This window comes from Dermochelys coriacea, chromosome 1 (genome assembly GCF_009764565.3).
Source record: "Dermochelys coriacea isolate rDerCor1 chromosome 1, rDerCor1.pri.v4, whole genome shotgun sequence".
NCBI lineage: Eukaryota > Metazoa > Chordata > Testudines > Dermochelyidae > Dermochelys > Dermochelys coriacea.
The window spans coordinates 25,321,604-25,339,386 of NC_050068.2; the positions used below are offsets into that span (position 1 = coordinate 25,321,604).

At 40.3% G+C, this 17,783-nt stretch overlaps 1 protein-coding gene across 8 annotated transcripts in view; it reads left to right on the forward strand.

Annotated features, from left to right (window-relative positions):
- FAT3 (FAT atypical cadherin 3) overlaps positions 1 to 17,783 on the forward strand; it is a 576,249-nt gene that overhangs the window by 432,834 nt on the left and 125,632 nt on the right. For all 8 annotated transcript variants that reach the window (XM_038409118.2, XM_043504135.1, XM_038409148.2 and 5 more), the window contains 2 exons: positions 12,925 to 13,200; positions 14,949 to 15,159. In XM_038409118.2, coding sequence (XP_038265046.1) covers positions 12,925 to 13,200; positions 14,949 to 15,159 — 487 coding nt within the window. The remainder of the gene's footprint in view (positions 1 to 12,924; positions 13,201 to 14,948; positions 15,160 to 17,783) is intronic.

A 17,783-nucleotide genomic window follows, 5' to 3' on the forward strand; every position in this document is an offset into this window, starting at 1 on the left:
CATGGTCCATCTCGCCCAGTATCCTGTCATCTGACAGTAGCCAGTGCCAGATTTCAGAGGTAAAGAACAGACCAGGACAATTATCAAGCTGTTGCCCAGTCCCAGCTTCTGGTAGTCAGATGTTTAGTGACATCTAGAGCATGGGGTTGCATCCCTGACCATCTTGGCTAATAGCCACTGGTGGACCTGTCCTCCATGAAATTATCTAATTTTGTTTTGAACTCAGGTTTCATAGTAGCAGCCGTGTTAGTCTGTATTCGCAAAAAGAAAAGGAGTACTTGTGGCACCTTAGAGACTAACAAATTTATTAGAGCATAAGCTTTCGTGAGCTACAGCTCACTTCATCGGATGCATTTGGTGGAAAAAACAGAGGAGAGATTTATATACACACACAGAGAACATGAAACAATGGATTTATCATACACACTGTAAGGAGAGTGATCACTTAAGATAAGCCATCACCAGCAGCGGGGGGGGGGGGGGGGGGGAAGGAGGAAAACCTTTCATGGTGACAAGCAAGATAGGCTAATTCCAGCAGTTAACAAGAATATCTGAGGAACAGTGGGGGGTAGGGTGGGGGAGAGAAATAACATGGGGAAATAGTTTTACTTTGTGTAATGACTCATCCATTCCCAGTCTCTATTCAATCCTAAGTTAATTGTATGCAGTTTGCAAATTAATTCCAATTCAACAGTCTCTCGTTGGAGTCTGTTTTTGAAGCTTTTTTGTTGAAGGATAGCCACTCTTAGGTCTGTAATTGAGTGACCAGAGAGATTGAAGTGTTCTCCAACTGGTTTTTGAATGTTATAATTCTTGACGTCTGATTTGTGTCCATTCATTCTTTTACGTAGAGACTGTCCAGTTTGGCCAATGTACATGGCAGAGGGGCATTGCTGGCACATGATGGCATATATCACATTGGTAGATGCGCAGGTGAACGAGCCTCTGATAGTGTGGCTGATGAGATTAGGCCCTATGATGGTATCCCCTGAATAGATATGTGGACAGAGTTGGCAACGGGCTTTGTTGCAATGATAGGTTCCTGGGTTAGTGCTTCTGTTGTGTGGTGTGTGGTTGCTGGTGAGTATTTGCTTCAGATTGGGGGGCTGTCTGTAAGCAAGGACTGGTCTGTCTCCCAAGATCTGTGAGAGTGATGGGTCGTCCTTCAGGATAGGTTGTAGATCCTTGATGATGCGTTGGAGAGGTTTTAGTTGGGGGCTGAAGGTGATGGCTAGTGGCGTTCTGTTGTTTTCTTTGTTGGGCCTGTCCTGTAGTAGGTGACTTCTGGGTATTCTTCTGGCTCTGTCAATCTGTTTCTTCACTTCAGCAGGTGGGTATTGTAGTTGTAGGAATGCATGATAGAGATCTTGTAGGTGTTTGTCTCTGTCTGAGGGGTTGGAGCAAATGCGGTTATATCATAGAGCTTGGCTGTAGACAATGGATCGAGTGGTATGATCTGGATGAAAGCTAGAGGCATGTAGGTAGGAATAGCGGGCAGTAGGTTTCCAATATAGGGTGGTGTTTATGTGACCATCTCTTATTAGCACCGTAGTGTCCCGGAAGTGGATCTCTTGTGTGGACTGGTCCAGGCTGAGGTTGATGGTGGGATGGAAATTGTTGAAATCCTGGTGGAATTCCTCAAGGGCTTCTTTTCCATGGGTCCAGATGATGAAGATGTCATCAAAGTAGCGCAAGTAGAGTAGGGGCATTAGGAGACGAGAGCTGAGGAAGCGTTGTTCTAAGTCAGCCATAAAAATGTCTGGCATACTGTGGGGCCATGAGGGTACCCATCGCAGTGCCGCTGATTTGAAGGTATACATTGTCCCCAAATGTGAAATAGTTATGGGTGAGGACAAAGTCACAAAGTTCAGCCACCAGGTTAGCCGTGACATTATCGGAGATACTTTTCCTGACGGCTTGTAGTCCATCTTTGTGTGGAATGTTGGTGTAGAGGGCTTCTACATCCATAGTGGCTAGGATGGTGTTTTTAGGAAGATCACCAATGGACTGTAATTTCCTCAGGAAGTCAGTGGTGTCTCGAAGATAGCTGGGAGTGCTGGTAACGTAGGACCTGAGGAGGGAGTCTACATAGCTAGACAATCCTGCTGTCAGGGTGCCAATGCCTGAGATGATGGGGCGTCCAGGATTTCCAGGTTTATGGATCTTGGGTAGCAGATAGAATACCCCAGGTCGGGGTATTCAGTTATACTGAATACTCAGTTATACTCAGTTATAGTTTTGGCCTTCACAACATCCTCCAGCAATGAGTTCCACAGGTTGACTGCACACTGTGTGAAGAACTTCTTCCTTTTGTTTGTTTTAAACCTGCTTATTTCATTGGATGACCCCTGCTTCTTGTGTTATGTGAAGTGGTAAATAACACTTCCTTCTTCCCTTTCTTCCTACCATTCATGGTTCTATAGACCTCTATCATATCCCCCCTTAGTTGTTTCTTTTCTAAGCTGAACAGTCCCACTCTTTTTAATGTTGCCTCATATAGAAGCTGTTCCATGCCCCTTCTCTGTATCTTTTCCAATTCTCCTATATTGTTTTTGAAATAAGGCACCAGAACTGAACACAATATTCAAGTTGTGGACATACCATGGATTTCTATAGTGACATTTTGATATCTTCTGTTTTACTATATATCCTTTTTCTAATGGTTCCCAACATTCTGTTAGTTTTTTTGACTGCCACTGCACTTTGAGCAGATGTTTTCAGAGAACTATCCACAATGACTCCAATATCTCTTTCTTAGTGGTAACAGCTAATTTAGGCCCCCCCCCTCCATTTTGTATAGGGATTATTTTTTCAATGAGCATTTTGCACTTAAACACTGAATTTCATCTGCCATTTTGTTGCCTAGTCAGTTTTGTGAGATTCCTTTGTAACTCTTCATGGTCAGATTTGGAGATAACAATCTTGAGTAATTTAATATCATCTGCAGACTTTGTCACCTCACTGTTTGTCTTCTTTCCAGATCATTTATGAATATTTTGCACAGCACAAGTCCCAATACAGATTCCTGGTGGACACCACTATTTACTTCTCTCCAGTCTGAAAACTATCCATTTATTCCTACCCTTTTAACCAGTTACTGATCCACAAGAGGACATTCTGTCTTATTCCATGACTGCTTACTTTGCTTAAGAGCCTTTGTTGTGGGTCCTTGTAAAAGCCTTCTGAAAGTCCAGATATGCTATATCAGCGGCATCATGTTTGTCCACATGCTTGTTAATACCCTCAAAGAATTCTGAGAGATTGGTGACGCATGATTTCCCTTTACAAAAAATGTGTTGACTGTTCCCCAACAAATTGTATTCACCTATGTGTCCGATAATTCTGTTTTTTACTATAGTTTCAACTAATTTGCCTGGTACTGAAGTAAGGCATACCGGCCTGTACTTGCCAGGATCGTCCCTGGAGCCTTTGTTGAATATTGGCGTTTCATTAGCTATCTTCCAGACAGCTGGTACAGAGGCTGATTTAAGTTACCTATATACCACAGTTAGCAGTTCTGCAATTTCATATTTGAGTTCCGTCAGAACTCTTGGATGACTAGAACACCTGTTCCTGGGGACTTATTACTGTTTACTATATTGATTTGTTCCAAGATCTCTTTTATTGACATCTCAATCTGGTGCTGTTCCTCAGATTTGTCACCTAAAAGAGTGGCTCAGGTGTAGGAATCTCCCCCACATCCTCTGCAGTGAAGACTGATGCACAGAATTCAGTTAGCTTCTCCACAACAGCCTTGTCTTCTTTGAGGGCTTCTTTAGCGCCTTGATGATCCAGTGGCCCCATGGTTGTTTGGCAGGCTTCCTGCTTCTGATGTACTTTAAAAAACCGGTTGTTAGTTTTTGTGTCTTTTGCTAGTTGCTCTTCAAATTATTTTTTGGCTTGCCTAATTATACTTCTACACTTGACTTGCCAGAGTTTATCCTCCTTTCTGTTTTCCTCAGTAGGATTTGACTTCCAGTTTTTAAAGGTTGCCTTTTTGTCCCATACCACCTCTTTTACTTCGCTGTTTAGCCATGATGGCATTTTTTGGTCCTCTTACTGTTTGGGGTTTTTTGTTTTTTGCGGGGGGTGAGGGGATAATACATTTAGTTTGAGCTTCTATTATGGTGGTTTTAAGTAGTTTCCATGCAGCTTGCAGGTATTTCAGCTTCCTTTTGGTTTTTGTAATGAAAGTTTTATTCCTCCTGATTCAGAGCAAATGTGAACCTTGAAGGCTCAAAATCCAGACAGTAAAGGAAAAAAAAGCTTAGAAGTATTGTTTTTTAAACAGTAAATCTCATTATTTATAAACCAATCTCATGATGTGGGTGACTTGGTTCATGCTTTGTGAATGCTTAGGTCTCTTCTCCTACACACTTTTCTGTGAGCAATATTTGTAGTTGCTGTTAAAATGCTTTTGCGCAGCCCAGCCAAATTGTCTTCTGGTTGAATGAGCCTCCGCCAGGGTTCATGGATCTTTTCCCTCCTCTCTGCAGAAAGCTATGGAATTTTTCTGTTCATTCGAATCCTTTAGATGGCACATTCAGGATGTAGAACTTGTTCTCTTTGTACAGGGCACACGTTTATTTTAGGAAATAGTTTTGCTGAAGTGAATACCTAATAAATCATAGTGATCTTTACACGAGAGGGAGGTTGTTTCTGCAGAAAGCCAAAAGGCTCACCTTCAACCAGTAGTGGCTACGAGTCAAAATGTAGGTGAAGCATCATAGTCTTCTATAGCGCCACATGTGCGCTTTAATTAGAGACATTTTTAAAATGTCTTTCGGCCTTCTACCAGGTTGCCAGTTGTTAAACAAGCCTGAAGTCCTTTTTCTGCCCTCTCCTGATGGCATGGATGGTACATGGTCTAAGTCACTACCACAGCTGTTCTCATATAAATTAGTTCTAGAAGATTTAACTGTTACGTTGTTAGTTGTGAATGGCGCACAGAACTGAGATGAAGCTACGTTTTGTTTTAATTCAATTCTTTACTTTTCTGAGCAGGACAGTTCTCCAGAACTAGAACGTCCACTCTCGGAAGCCTTGCTTTTTCCTCATGACACAAGCCCAGCACTATCTTGCCACATGCCAGTATGTGAAGTGGAGGCTGTGTGTGATGTTTCATTTCCATTTCAGCATAAATTCAGAGACATGTTAAAGCACGAATGACTGGCCACTGAGGATGGTGGAGAAATTGTATTTGTATGGAAAATTTAGAAGGATAGGAAAAAAAACTTTTCAGGTTGTAACAAATAAACCTGTGTGGTAACACTCTTGAAAGCAATATTAAATCAAAGTAGGTTTTCAAAACCCATACAAAAGCGTAAGCTGAGTTGAAGCAATTCAGGCACTTAATAGGTTGTACTACAACACAGTTTCCTGACCAAGCAATTAGCCCAAGAGGATTCTTCCAGCCTCAAATATCTGTAAAGCAGCTCCTGGCAAGTGTCCAGTTTTTATTCAACTACGTTTTGCCTCAACCAGAAGTATTTGTGATGGGCAACATTAAAAACGGCTTTGGAGAGACTTCCTGCATTAGGCTTTGTTCTGCTTTGATTTGATTGTATTTCTCTATGCCTGTCACTTGCCATTTTGAATACAAAGTCTCTGGTAATGCTCTGAGAGTTACTTTGCCTAATTTATAAGCTTGGACCTCCAAAAGGTCCTTTATTTGAAATTTGCTTTAACTGTGGGAAATAGGAAGTGAGTAGGGAGAAGGAGATCTTTTATAGCAAGACACTTGTTCGGACTGTAAATTAGACAGTGCACAATGTGACCAGAAATGGGCAAGGTTTTGTAGAGCCTGCTACATATTGGAAAAGAGATGAGCTTTCAAGGATATCTGGGCAAGGATTGCTGTGCTGGAAATTTGCTTTATGAGGGTGAATAAAGTCTTTCAGATAACGTTTGCAGATGAGAAGTGTTTTAATCAGCGACCTCAGTAAAGAGGAATTCCTAAGGCCATCGCTACTTAATAGAACGCAGGCATTAAATATTTTCATTGCATCTCATTGAGGAGATGTAACATAGAACTTTTAAAATCAGCCTTTCATTTTAAATAATAGGTAGTGTGACAACATAATGCTCCGCTCACCTACAGTATTAACATTTACCTTCTTCCAAGTTGACAGCAACTTTGGGCAACTGCAGCTAGTATATAAATATTTTTAAAAGCCAGTCCTGATGTGTGCCAGTGAATCTTTGTCTGATTAAAAGCTTGCTTGACCCGTGAAGTAACAGTAATGAATGGCAGATTCATTCATGTCAGATTTTCAATTTGGAACAAAAGAAAAGGGTTTGAAACACACACACATGCATTGTTAGCCTTGGATCCAATTCTGTTGATAAGACTTAATCTTGTAAAAAATTAAGACACTTCCCTTACTGCAGGATGGTTAGGATTTAAGGCTTCAGGAGTGAAATCATGGCTGCATTTAAGTCAATGGGACATTTGTCAATGGGGCCGGGATTTCACCCCTGGACTTTGGCACAATCCTGCAAATACTTGTGTATTTGAATAACTTTACTCACATGAGTACTCTGATTGAATTCAGTTCAGCTCATTTAATGTTATCCACATATGTGTAATCAAGACCCATTTGTTTGTGTGCAGTGTTCATGTCACCTTAACATTGCTCCTTTTTTGAAGAGAAGGATATTTTTTCCTCTCTGGAACTCATTTTTAATCTATAAAATTCATCCAGCATAGCAGGAAATCTTTTACGAGATAAAAAAATATTTTAAGGTGACAGGACTAATGAGGAAATAGATCAAAAATATACCTCTAATAGTCAAGTGATCTGGATTCTATTCCCAGCCCTGCCCCAAACAACCTTGTGCGATAATGGATAAGTCATTTAACAGCCTGTTGCCATGTCTCAGTGGCTCACAGCTGAGGATGCCAAATTCAGGATGAACAGCTGAGAAATAGGGCAGACACAGCCCAGACTGGTGGTTATTCTATAGCACTCATTGCACCATGCAGATAATAGCCTTTGATGAGTAGTTATTTAAAACCAATTTAATCAAACAAAGGTTCCTTCTAATCCCCAAATCAGCCACATAGCCAGATCAAGATATACATGAAATCTTACCCAATAATCATGCTGTTGCTAATCCTTTAGTATCTAATATTTAAAGGTTTATTTATAAGATGAAAAGAAAGAGGAGAGAGTTAAAATGGTTAAGGAAAGCAAATACAGTCATTGCAAAGTTCTTAGATCAGGTGTGTAGCAGTGATGTTACAGACTGCTGGCTTGTAAGGCCTCTGGTAACTTCCAAAAGATTGGAAGGTCCTCAGTCCGTTGGTTGGAATGCTCCTTTTATTGTAAGTCCAGAAAACAGAGCAGGAAAGAGGCCAAAATGGAGATGCGTCCAGGGTCCTTTATAACTTTTCCCATGTGGAGGGAATGCTCTCAGTCTTAGTTTGTGGAAAATTACAGACACAAGATGGAGTCCAGGGTCACATGAGCAAGCCACATGCCTTTGCGTGCTTTGATGACTCATAGGAGCAGCCATTACCCATATTCTGGCTAAAGTGTCCAAAGGAAAGCTCACTGAGCCTGGGACAAGCTTCTTCTATGGCCCTGGTTTTCTATAATGGGCCATCAACTTGAACGATCCATTCACAATGTGCTGGTTATACTGGATTTAAACTACCTTTTGGGCGTTATCCCAGGAGCAAACACATTTGAAATACTTGTACATAGTCAATATGCATAACTTTAGATACAAAGATGATACATGCATCCAAAAGGATAATCATATTTGATAGATTGTAACTTTTCCATTGATACTTACATGACATACTTTGAGCAAGATTTGTTGCATTTGTCTAACAGTGGTAATATTAATGATATAAATGGTTATATTTTGATCATACAGCATCACAACTCGCCCATCTCCTCCCTTCTGTTTTTTTCCTTCTGTAGAATGAGGATGATAATACTTATCTGCCCCATAGAAGTGCTGTGAGACTTAATAGGATACCATCAGCTTAAAAATTATACTTGTGTCTGCACATTTTTTACCTACGGTTTTTACAAGTAACTCCTAAGATTACTAGAATTTAAAGAACTTGGAGAAAACAAAATTCTATATCTTGTCTAGTTTGTGCAGTTGAATCACTTTGTATATAATCATTTTTCCCTTGAACAGTCAGTTTCCACTGTTTTTATTTGGGTGGGGAGAGGACTTTGACACAGCAATAAGGGAGAGGACATGATTTTAAATAACATGGGAAAATCTGATTATAAACCCATAACAAATTATGCAGGGATACAGAGGTGCAGGTGACAGTACCTGAAATTACTTTTAACTCCTTTTTAATAGACTAACTTTCAAGTTGATAGTGTCATTTTCAGTCATTAATGTTCGTAACGCACTTTAAGATCTCCAGATGGGAAGGTACTATAGAAATGCAAAGTATGTAATAAATAATACGTATTACACTATGGATCACTTCACACACCACTAAAATGCAGTCATCTCTAGGGAGGATGTTGACAACCATTAAACAGCAACTATCAAGATTTCATAACAGTTCAGGACAGAAAGTGAAAAGAAAACCACCTTATCTGTGAAACTACCAAGAAAATTTAAAGTGCAAAATTCCATGGGATTTTTAATTACCACAACTAATTAGGACCTCAGTCTTATCCAGGGAGCACCTCAGTGCTCCCTAATAATGTGCTGGATCATTGGTTCATTGGTGTATCAGAGAGAATGCCACCTAATGAATCACTGCTATGATTTCCTGTAGCATCTTGGTTTCCTTTTTGGTCTCTTTATGTTGACCCAGCTTAGCCCTCCTTTATGAGATTGAATGAGATCATAGACCAAGGAGCTGTGATTGCACAATCAAGATGGTGAACAAAGTCATGTAAACATCTCTGGGTTGCGATATCACAACCACATGAGCTTACCTCTTGTGGTTGCCATAATGGAATCAGAAATACTGCACATAAACATCTAGAGGGAAGCGACCATGCTATTTGTATAATCTTATACAACACGGCAACAATGGTGTTGGTGGTTAAGGTCCCGATTGTAGCACATAATTCAGTGCTGTTAAGGCTTGTCACTGTGAGCTCCCACGGTTGCGTAACCATTGTTTCCTAGAGAGAGAGTGGATTGAACTAACACACTTTAGCATTAGTAAAAAAAAAACCAAACTCACACGGCAACTTGTAATGATCCCAAAATGAATGTAATCTGTGCTGTAATAATAGCTGTGCAATCTAACACACTCAGCATTTCAGTGAAATGCTATTTAACGTTTGAAAAGTGTTCACTTCTCAATTAGAATGTCTAAATTAATGACATATAACAAAGCTCCTGGCTACTAATTAAATCAACATCAAAATAAATCTCTCTTCCTTATAGTCTGTGTTAACAATGCAGCAAATAATAATCACGCTGCTTTACAGTAGTATGTGTCAAGGATTGAAAGTGTCACTGCTTTTAGGGAATGTTCTATTTGAATAGTTTTTGTATTAAGTGTTAGATGCTGGAGATCATGTTCCCATCATATTCTCCCACATTCAAATTGCTTCAGTGTCTCTTTTCTATGCTCACAAAAGAGCAAGTTGTTGGTCAGGTAACCTTACTCTGTGTGCTTTTAGAGCAGAATTAGGTTCTTTGTTTTTATTCCAAACTTTTTCCCATGTTTTAAGGCATCTAAAATCCCTAAATGCTACTTTTTTTTTAAAGGACTCAATTATCTCATTAAGGTTAGGAACATATCCTGATGTATTATGTATGTTTAGAAAAATAAAACTGCAATGAGTAAGGGAGATTTGTCATCATTATAGATCTAATGATCTATGTTTACCCCCTATTATACTTCTCTCCCTCACGCACCAAAAAATAACCTAATATAGCTTCCTCCTTTCTTCATATCCCCATAAGCCATCAAAGATTAAACTTTCCCAAATGTGCAGTCACATGCTAAGTTCTTTATAATAGCTTTAACATATAGACCATTTCATTGCAACTGCTTTTTAGTCATTTCCCATGCTAGGTCATTGTGACTGGAGATTGCAACTGCTTGTGCTCTGTCTGGTAAAGTATTCAAGAAAGGCTTCCAGACATGGAAATCTAAAGTTTCATTTCCCTCTGAGGCAATGTCTTTTCATGTGATACTGTAGTAATAGATTAAATAAATGTTTCCTCTACTAAAACAAAAAGTGTGGGTGAGCTGGGTTTGATCCAGCACTGTAATAAACTCTTTCTGCTACAAAAGAGCCAGGTTGAGGCACTTCTTTATACGAGAGGTAGTATCCTGGAGGATAGTCAGATCACCCAGCAGACATGCTTGGTTTATAACTACATCTCCTAGGCAGGGTCTCAGTTCATTTCCTATCTCTATCTAAAACTTTTGAATAACAGGATCAGACCATTTATAGCTGGCAACCTGTGAGGACTATTTTTTTAAAATGATGGATTCCCTCCTGTGGTACATTTATTCTTCATCTCTAGTATTACATGCTCTCTTTGTAAAAAGTGTATCGAGTTTCCCAGACATCCTCTGCAGGAGATACTGCTTTTCCTCAATGCAATGAAAGATACAGCTGTATTTGTTGTTGTCTGTTTCAATGTTACAAACACTTTTCCTTGCCTTCTTCTCTGATTCTGCTGCCAGGGTCCCAAAAGTAATCAGTAGCATATACAGGCTTGAAACCAAGCCCACAGCAGGGATCTGATTTCTCAGCTGGTGATAAATAAATTTTGTGGTATATTTATGGTTACATATTGGCAAAATTGTGAATAAGCAAAAACTTGAAGGTGGGGATGATGATTATTAACCATTTGAATTGGGGTAGCATCTAGAGCCCCCCAATCAGGATTTGAGGCTCTGTTGTTCTTGGCAGTACACTTGAAAAGAGGGCCATGTCTACAGCCTATGAGGAGAGAGAGCAGGTGGATACAACAATTGGATGGGGATAGATCAGGGTAACAGTGAGCTGGTACAATCAGTATAATACCCTGCAGTTGCAGTGTACCACTGATGATTGTTTTGTGGGCATCACTTTGGCATTGAGTTTTAAGAAGGAATTTGAAAGAGGATAATGTAGTGGCTTTTCAGATTGTTATGAATAGCTGCTCGCAGGCTTAAGGCAAAGACTGGGGGAAGCACAAAAGTGTTCGAGGGAAAATTGAACAAGTGGGCAATAAAGGCTGGAGTCCTGCACAGAGCATAGGCAGGAGGGGATTTTATGGAATTGTAAATTATTTTAAAATAAATCTGCCATGTAGCCAGTGCCTTTAGATCACCTGTCCTTGAAAATAAGAATGGCCATACTGGGTCAGACCAAAGGTCCATCCAGCCCAGTATCCTGTCTACCGACAGTGGCCAATGCCAGGTGCCCCAGAGGGAGTGAACCTAACAGGTAATGATCAAGTGATCTCTCTCCTGCCATCCATCTCCACCCTCTGACAAACAGAGGCTAGGGACACCATTCCTTACCCATCCTGGCTAATAGGCATTAATGGACTTAGCCTCCATGAATTTACCCAGTTCTCTTTTAAACCCTGTTATAGTCCTAGCCTTCACAACCTCCGCAGGCAAGGAGTTCCACAGGTTGACTGTGAGCTGAGTGAAGAAGAACTTCCTTTTATTTGTTTTAAACCTGCTGCCCATTAATTTCATTTGGTGGCCCCTAGTTCTTATATTATGGGAACAAGTAAATAACTTTTCCTTATTCACTTTCTCCACACCACTCATGATTTTGCATACCTCTACCATATCCCCCCCTTAATCTCCTCTTTTCCAAGATGAAAAGTCCTAGCCTCTTTAATCTCTCCTCATATGGGACCCGTTCCAAACCCCTAATCATTTTAGTTGCCCTTTTCTGAACCTTTTCTAATGCCAGTATATCTTTTTTGAGATGAGGGGACCACATCTGTATGCAGTATTCAAGATGTAGGCGTACTATGGATTTATATAAGGACAATAAGATATTCTCCATCTTATTCTCTATCCCTTTTTTCATGATTCCGAACATCGCGTTTGCTTTTTTGACTACCGCTGCACACTGCATGGACATCTTCAGAGAACTATCCACGATGACGCCAAGATCTTTCTCCTGATTAGTTGTAGCTAAATTATCCCCCATCATATTGTATGTATAGTTGGGGTTATTTTTTCCAATATGCATTACTTTACATTTATCCACATTAAATTTCATTTTACATTTTGTTGTCCAATCACAAAAATATGTTCCAATTTAGCTGGCTTTAGATCTGTGTGGCCTTGAATTGATTCTTGGCCCAAATTTCCACTCCTACAATAGTTTAAAGTGTTGCTTAAAATTGTTGCTTAAAATGTGATGAACGCTTGCGGTACCCATCACTGTTGTGTCTGGATACCAACATACCGACTGATAGTACATCACAGTGCAATATGTGGGGCTGAGAAAGGTACGGGATTTAATGAATGCTTCATCCGGTAAGAGAACAGGTTTAAACATCAGGAAAATGATCAGTTTTGTGGCCTTGATGATGATGAGGAAAAAATGCCCAGAATATGCATACAGCTCTCTGGTAACGCCTACAAAACTACTGTCTCTATAGCAATTCAAAGTTCCAAAATACTAAGTCATTCCAATTATTGCTGGAAACCTAGGTGTTGTGAATCTCTTGTTTAGATCATTAACAATCCTCTCTAGGGTAGATCATTTTAATTAGGATCAATTTGCTTTCCCCATTGAATATTCTTGCATTTATTTTGATTGTAGAAGTGACTGTTTAACATTAAATGATGACTCTCGACGACTCTGCCCCAGCGTGTATATGAATAACATATCGGACAGTTCTGTAAAGCAAATCGTATTTCTTTGTGTGCCTGTTGAGTGAACTGTCTTGACTCCAATAACTCTTAGTCATAGTTGCTTTATTGATTTATTTATTTTATGTTGTCTGTAGGTTCTTATCAAAGTATTGGATAACAATGATAATGGCCCGGAATTCTCTCACCCAAGTTACGATGTCACAATTTCGGAGGACATTCTCCCTGATACTGAGATACTGCAGGTTGACGCTATAGACAGAGACGAGAAACACAAGTTGAGCTACACTGTTCACAGCAGCATTGACTCTGTCAGCATGAGAAAATTCAGAATTGACCCCAGCACTGGGGTACTATACACTGCCGAGAGATTAGACCATGAAGCTCAAGATAAGCACATCCTTAATGTAATGGTAAGAATGGAATATAAGCTTGGTACCTAGAACACTATCATTGTTTAAGGTGTATATTTGCTCTAGTCTTTGAATAAGCAAAGAGTTTTCAGTATAGTAAATGGTAATTCATTTAATCTTTTCCAACACTGTGCATTGATTTTACATTTTTTATTTAAGCTCTGCAAGACTTATTACCAGTACATTTTATCTAATACGAAATGATTTGCCATCTTGAGGAATAAGAAGCAAGAAATGTTATAATCTCTTGACGTTTGGCCCTTTCATCTGAGATCATTTTCAAAGTTTCTGAAGAGAAGCTAAAAAGTTCTTTGAGAAGTCGCTCACAGAAGAATCGCTTCTTGCAGTTCACAAAGCTGTAGCCTTGGGAAGCATGGCAGCCTGATAGATAGTTTACTTATATAGGTTTAGTTTAAGGTAGTAGATATTCATATACCAAATAGCTTTCCGCTACTTTTCCAAACATTGGAGTAGGCAGAGAAAAAATTAATTATTGGTTTGTGTGCTCAATGTGCCTAAATTATAGGGGTGAATGTGCTCTGCTTTGATGTGGAAGTTGCATATTATGAAGTGGAGGTTAATTTCAAAACAAATCCGTTTAAACTCTGTTAGTTTAAACACTGTAACCTACTAATTTTCTTTAGCCATCTAAGAGCCCTGCAGAATAAGCCCTTTGAAGCACCACCATGTGGCCTGTTAGATGCAAGCTAGCTTTAGGAAGAAACAACTTAGGCACCATCCTGCATACTGCTACTCATCTTCAGGCAAGCAGAGCCCAAGGAGAAGGCAGGCTTGTGGTGAGTGAGAAGTGACAGAGCTAAGAAGTGCAGACATGACTATAGAGAAACCAGGGCATGGAGATCATTGCTGGGATTGTGTGTTTAGCCTCCATATAATGCAAAGTTTGCTTGTTTTATTTAAGAAGAACCAAAATATTCAAGATTGTCTTACACCTGCTGGTAGGATCTTCACTGTAGCCAGTGCTGAGATTTTGGATATGGGAGTGAAAGAAGGTACAGGAGTAAATAATAGCTCCAGGTCTGCAAGATATTGAGTCCCTCTTGCGAGGTTTGATCAGTCCCCACTGACTGCAGTCTAAGTGAAGAGTGCTCAGCACCCTGTAGGATCAACACTGTTCTTTTTACCCTGGGTACTGTGATCTTCAAAAATGTATGCACATATTTGCTGATATAAAAATCCACACGTACCTGTATGCACAATTTGGGTTTTTACATGCAAATGATTAGATAGCTATATCATTGGTCATTGTGTGTGCAATCCCATACATTTTTTTTGGAAAGAAGGAACAAAGCTACATAGATGTGCACTGTCCATACTGCTGCTTTGTTCCCATGCTATAGTGGCAGTGAGGGGTGTGGCACATCACAGTTTATATTGTATTTGTCAGCATTAGAGAACCTTTGGCACAAACTCAAAACTGAACATCAAATGAGACTTTACGGCATTATTTGTATCAGTTTAAAAATCTACATCTTCAGTGTGGGGGCACCAGAATAAATTTATAACAAATTATATTTAAAAATACCCTCCAATCCTTTTCTCCTCTTGATTTCTCACTTTGTGCCATCTCTTCTGTTTGTCTGTCTTTTATATTTTAAGGCCTTCAGGATGGAAAAAGTCTATACTTTGAGTATTGTATAGCAAGGAGCACATTGCCAGGGCTCAGATAGTTATTATTACTGCTAATAAAGTTATTTCAAGATGTTTCTCCTGCATTTTTTCTATAGGTTCGAGATCAGGAGTTTCCTTATAGAAGAAACCTGGCCAGAGTCATCATAAATGTGGAAGATTCCAATGATCACAGTCCCTACTTCACCAGTCCTTTGTATGAAGCTTCGGTGTATGAGTCAGCAGCTATTGGATCTGCTGTTTTGCAGGTCACTGCTTTGGATAAAGACAAAGGAGAAAACGCAGAGCTTATCTACACTATAGAAGCAGGTTAGAGGAAAGGGACAGAAAAGGCTGCAACATGATGCATTCTATAAACCGAAAAGAGTGATTATATTGGCTTTAATTCAGAGATAGTGTAACACTAAGAAATCTTTACGGATTCTTGATCCTAGCTATCCCCGATGAAAGTGTACAAAAAGTACAAATTCTTGTCTGCTGTGTTCCACATTTAAACTACTGATCAGAGAGAGTTGACTTCATTTTAATTAGATGGCTATTGAGACTTTTACCTCTAGATCAGTGGTTCTCAAAGCCGGTCCGCCGCTTGTTCAGGGAAAGCCCCGGGGGGGCCGGACTGGTTTGTTTACCTGCCGTGTCCACAGGTTCGGCCGATCGCGGCTCCCACTGGCCGTGGTTCGCCGCTCCCGGCCAATGGGGGCTGTGGGAAGGGTGGCCAGCACGTCCCTTGGCCCGTGCTGCTTCCCCATTGGCCAGGAGCGGCGAACTGTGGCCAGTGGGAGCCACAGTCGGCCGAACCTGCGGACGCGGCAGGTAGATAAACCAGTCCGTTCCACCAAGGCCTTTCCCTGAACAAGCAGCGGACCGGCTTTCGCCGCTAGGTCATTGGTTCAAATCACCCACAAATCAGTGACTGAAAGTCATTCCATCTGATGTATATTTTTTGTTTTACTGGCTTAATTCTAGTGCAGTGGACAGGATGGCTTCATCATAAACTAACACAATGACAGCTGGTGCTAACTGGCATCTTTGCTGACATTTTAATCGGAGGAGCAGGGAGACTGAGGCCATTTTTGCCGACATAGGGTATGATATCCCTTGTCCCCCCAGCCAAGATTTGTATGCATGCAAAGGCCCTAGTATAGAGGCATCTTATACGAGTATAAAAGTGTTTTGGCTGGTACAGCTTATCTTTCTCACTGAACCTGTATAAGCTATACTAGCGGTAGCATTTTATGGCTCGTATAAGTCATGTCTATATTGGGAAGGTTTGCCGGCATAGCTATACTGACAAAAATGTGAAGTATAGCTTAGGCCTGAGTTTCCTTTCTGGCCCTAGAGTTGGTTACTCCAGAGTAGAGCTAATAATAGCAAGACTTTTTGGAAACTTGCATTGCCTTTGTCCAGGCTGTGCTGCTGCTGTGGAAAATTAGTGGATGTGAATCTCCAAGGCTGTCAATCCTGTATTTTTCCCTAATGCATTTCTGGGTGTATGCATATATATGTAAGAGGTGAACATTTTATTGCTTTTATAGATTTGAATTTAGAAACCATTTCCAAAGCCGGAAATTAGTATGCATTCAGTAGAAATACGTAGGATTTTCCATTTTCTCACTTTTTCCATCTCTTAGATTGCTTTTGTGTTGCTGCTGCACTCTGCACTTTGAAATAATGTGAATTTTCCATTTTAATAATAATAATGTTTGGCACCTATATCACACTTCTCCACTGTACATCACAAAGAACAGGAATCCCATACTCCATGATGGTCCCAATGATTAATCAAGATACAGACTTCACTTATTAGACCTTGATCTTGCAGACTGATCTATGCAGGTGACACTTATGCTCTCCTAGAGACCCATTCACTTCAGTGGAGCCATGCAAATTTACACCAGCCAAGGATCTTGCCCATTATTCTTAGTATCATAAACATATTAATAGACAGACACTAAGCATACCTATTAAAATGCAGTTCAGAAAGTTCAACATCTGAGCCAGTTTCCAAAGTATCTAAATAATCCTCTTCGTTTTTCAGTGAGATATCAAGAGTTTTCCAGTGGTTACAGAATATTTATTTGTTTGTGATATTTATGTAGTCTTAGCTTTTCCAGAAAAACTAAGGCTACATACCCAGCCCTGAGCAAAAATATTTTCTTGGCTCTGTCTTGTGTTGTTTAAGTCTATTAGGGACAGGTTTAACTAGACTGAAATAAGCCTCTCTCAACCCAAAATAAGAGTGCCTGCACAGCTTTATGCACTACACACCTTAAATTAAACCATGCAACTTTCTCATGGTGACAAACCCTCATTCTTGTTCACCCGTCTCTACTCTGGAGGCTTTGTAAGAATGACAGGAATTGGAATTTCACTTCCTTAAGCAAATAAGAAGATAATGTCGTAAGTTCAAAACAGAAAATAGTTAAATACAGACCTGAAAAGCAGCCAAGCTGGACAGTCTAAGTAATCATATATATTATTTATGCATGTGGTCAGAATGCAGGTTTATTATTTGTATCATGGTATCCTCTAGAGGCCCCAATTTAGATCAGGAACATTGAACTAGGAAGGGTTCAGGTGCACAGAAACAGTCCCTGCCCTCTGTGATGGGGTTGCATGTGATGGTGGGGGGCGGGGCTCAGCAGCCCTGGGTCTCACTTCCTGTTTGTCTTATGTTCCTAAAAACTCATGCTTCAGGGTTCCAGCCAGCCACTTGCAGGGGGTCAGAAAGGGATTCCTGTGTATTCTGGATTGTTTTTTTTAATCTCTTTCCTCTGGCTCATCAAGGATAGCCAAAGCTGGAGATGGGACATTGGGCAGGGAAGGCCATGGTTCTGAGGTGGCACTGAGCGCTCTCTTTCTCTCTCTCTCTCTCAGATGCTTGGCTAGCTGGTTCTTGTTCACATGCTCCGTGATCACCATCTGTGGGGTTG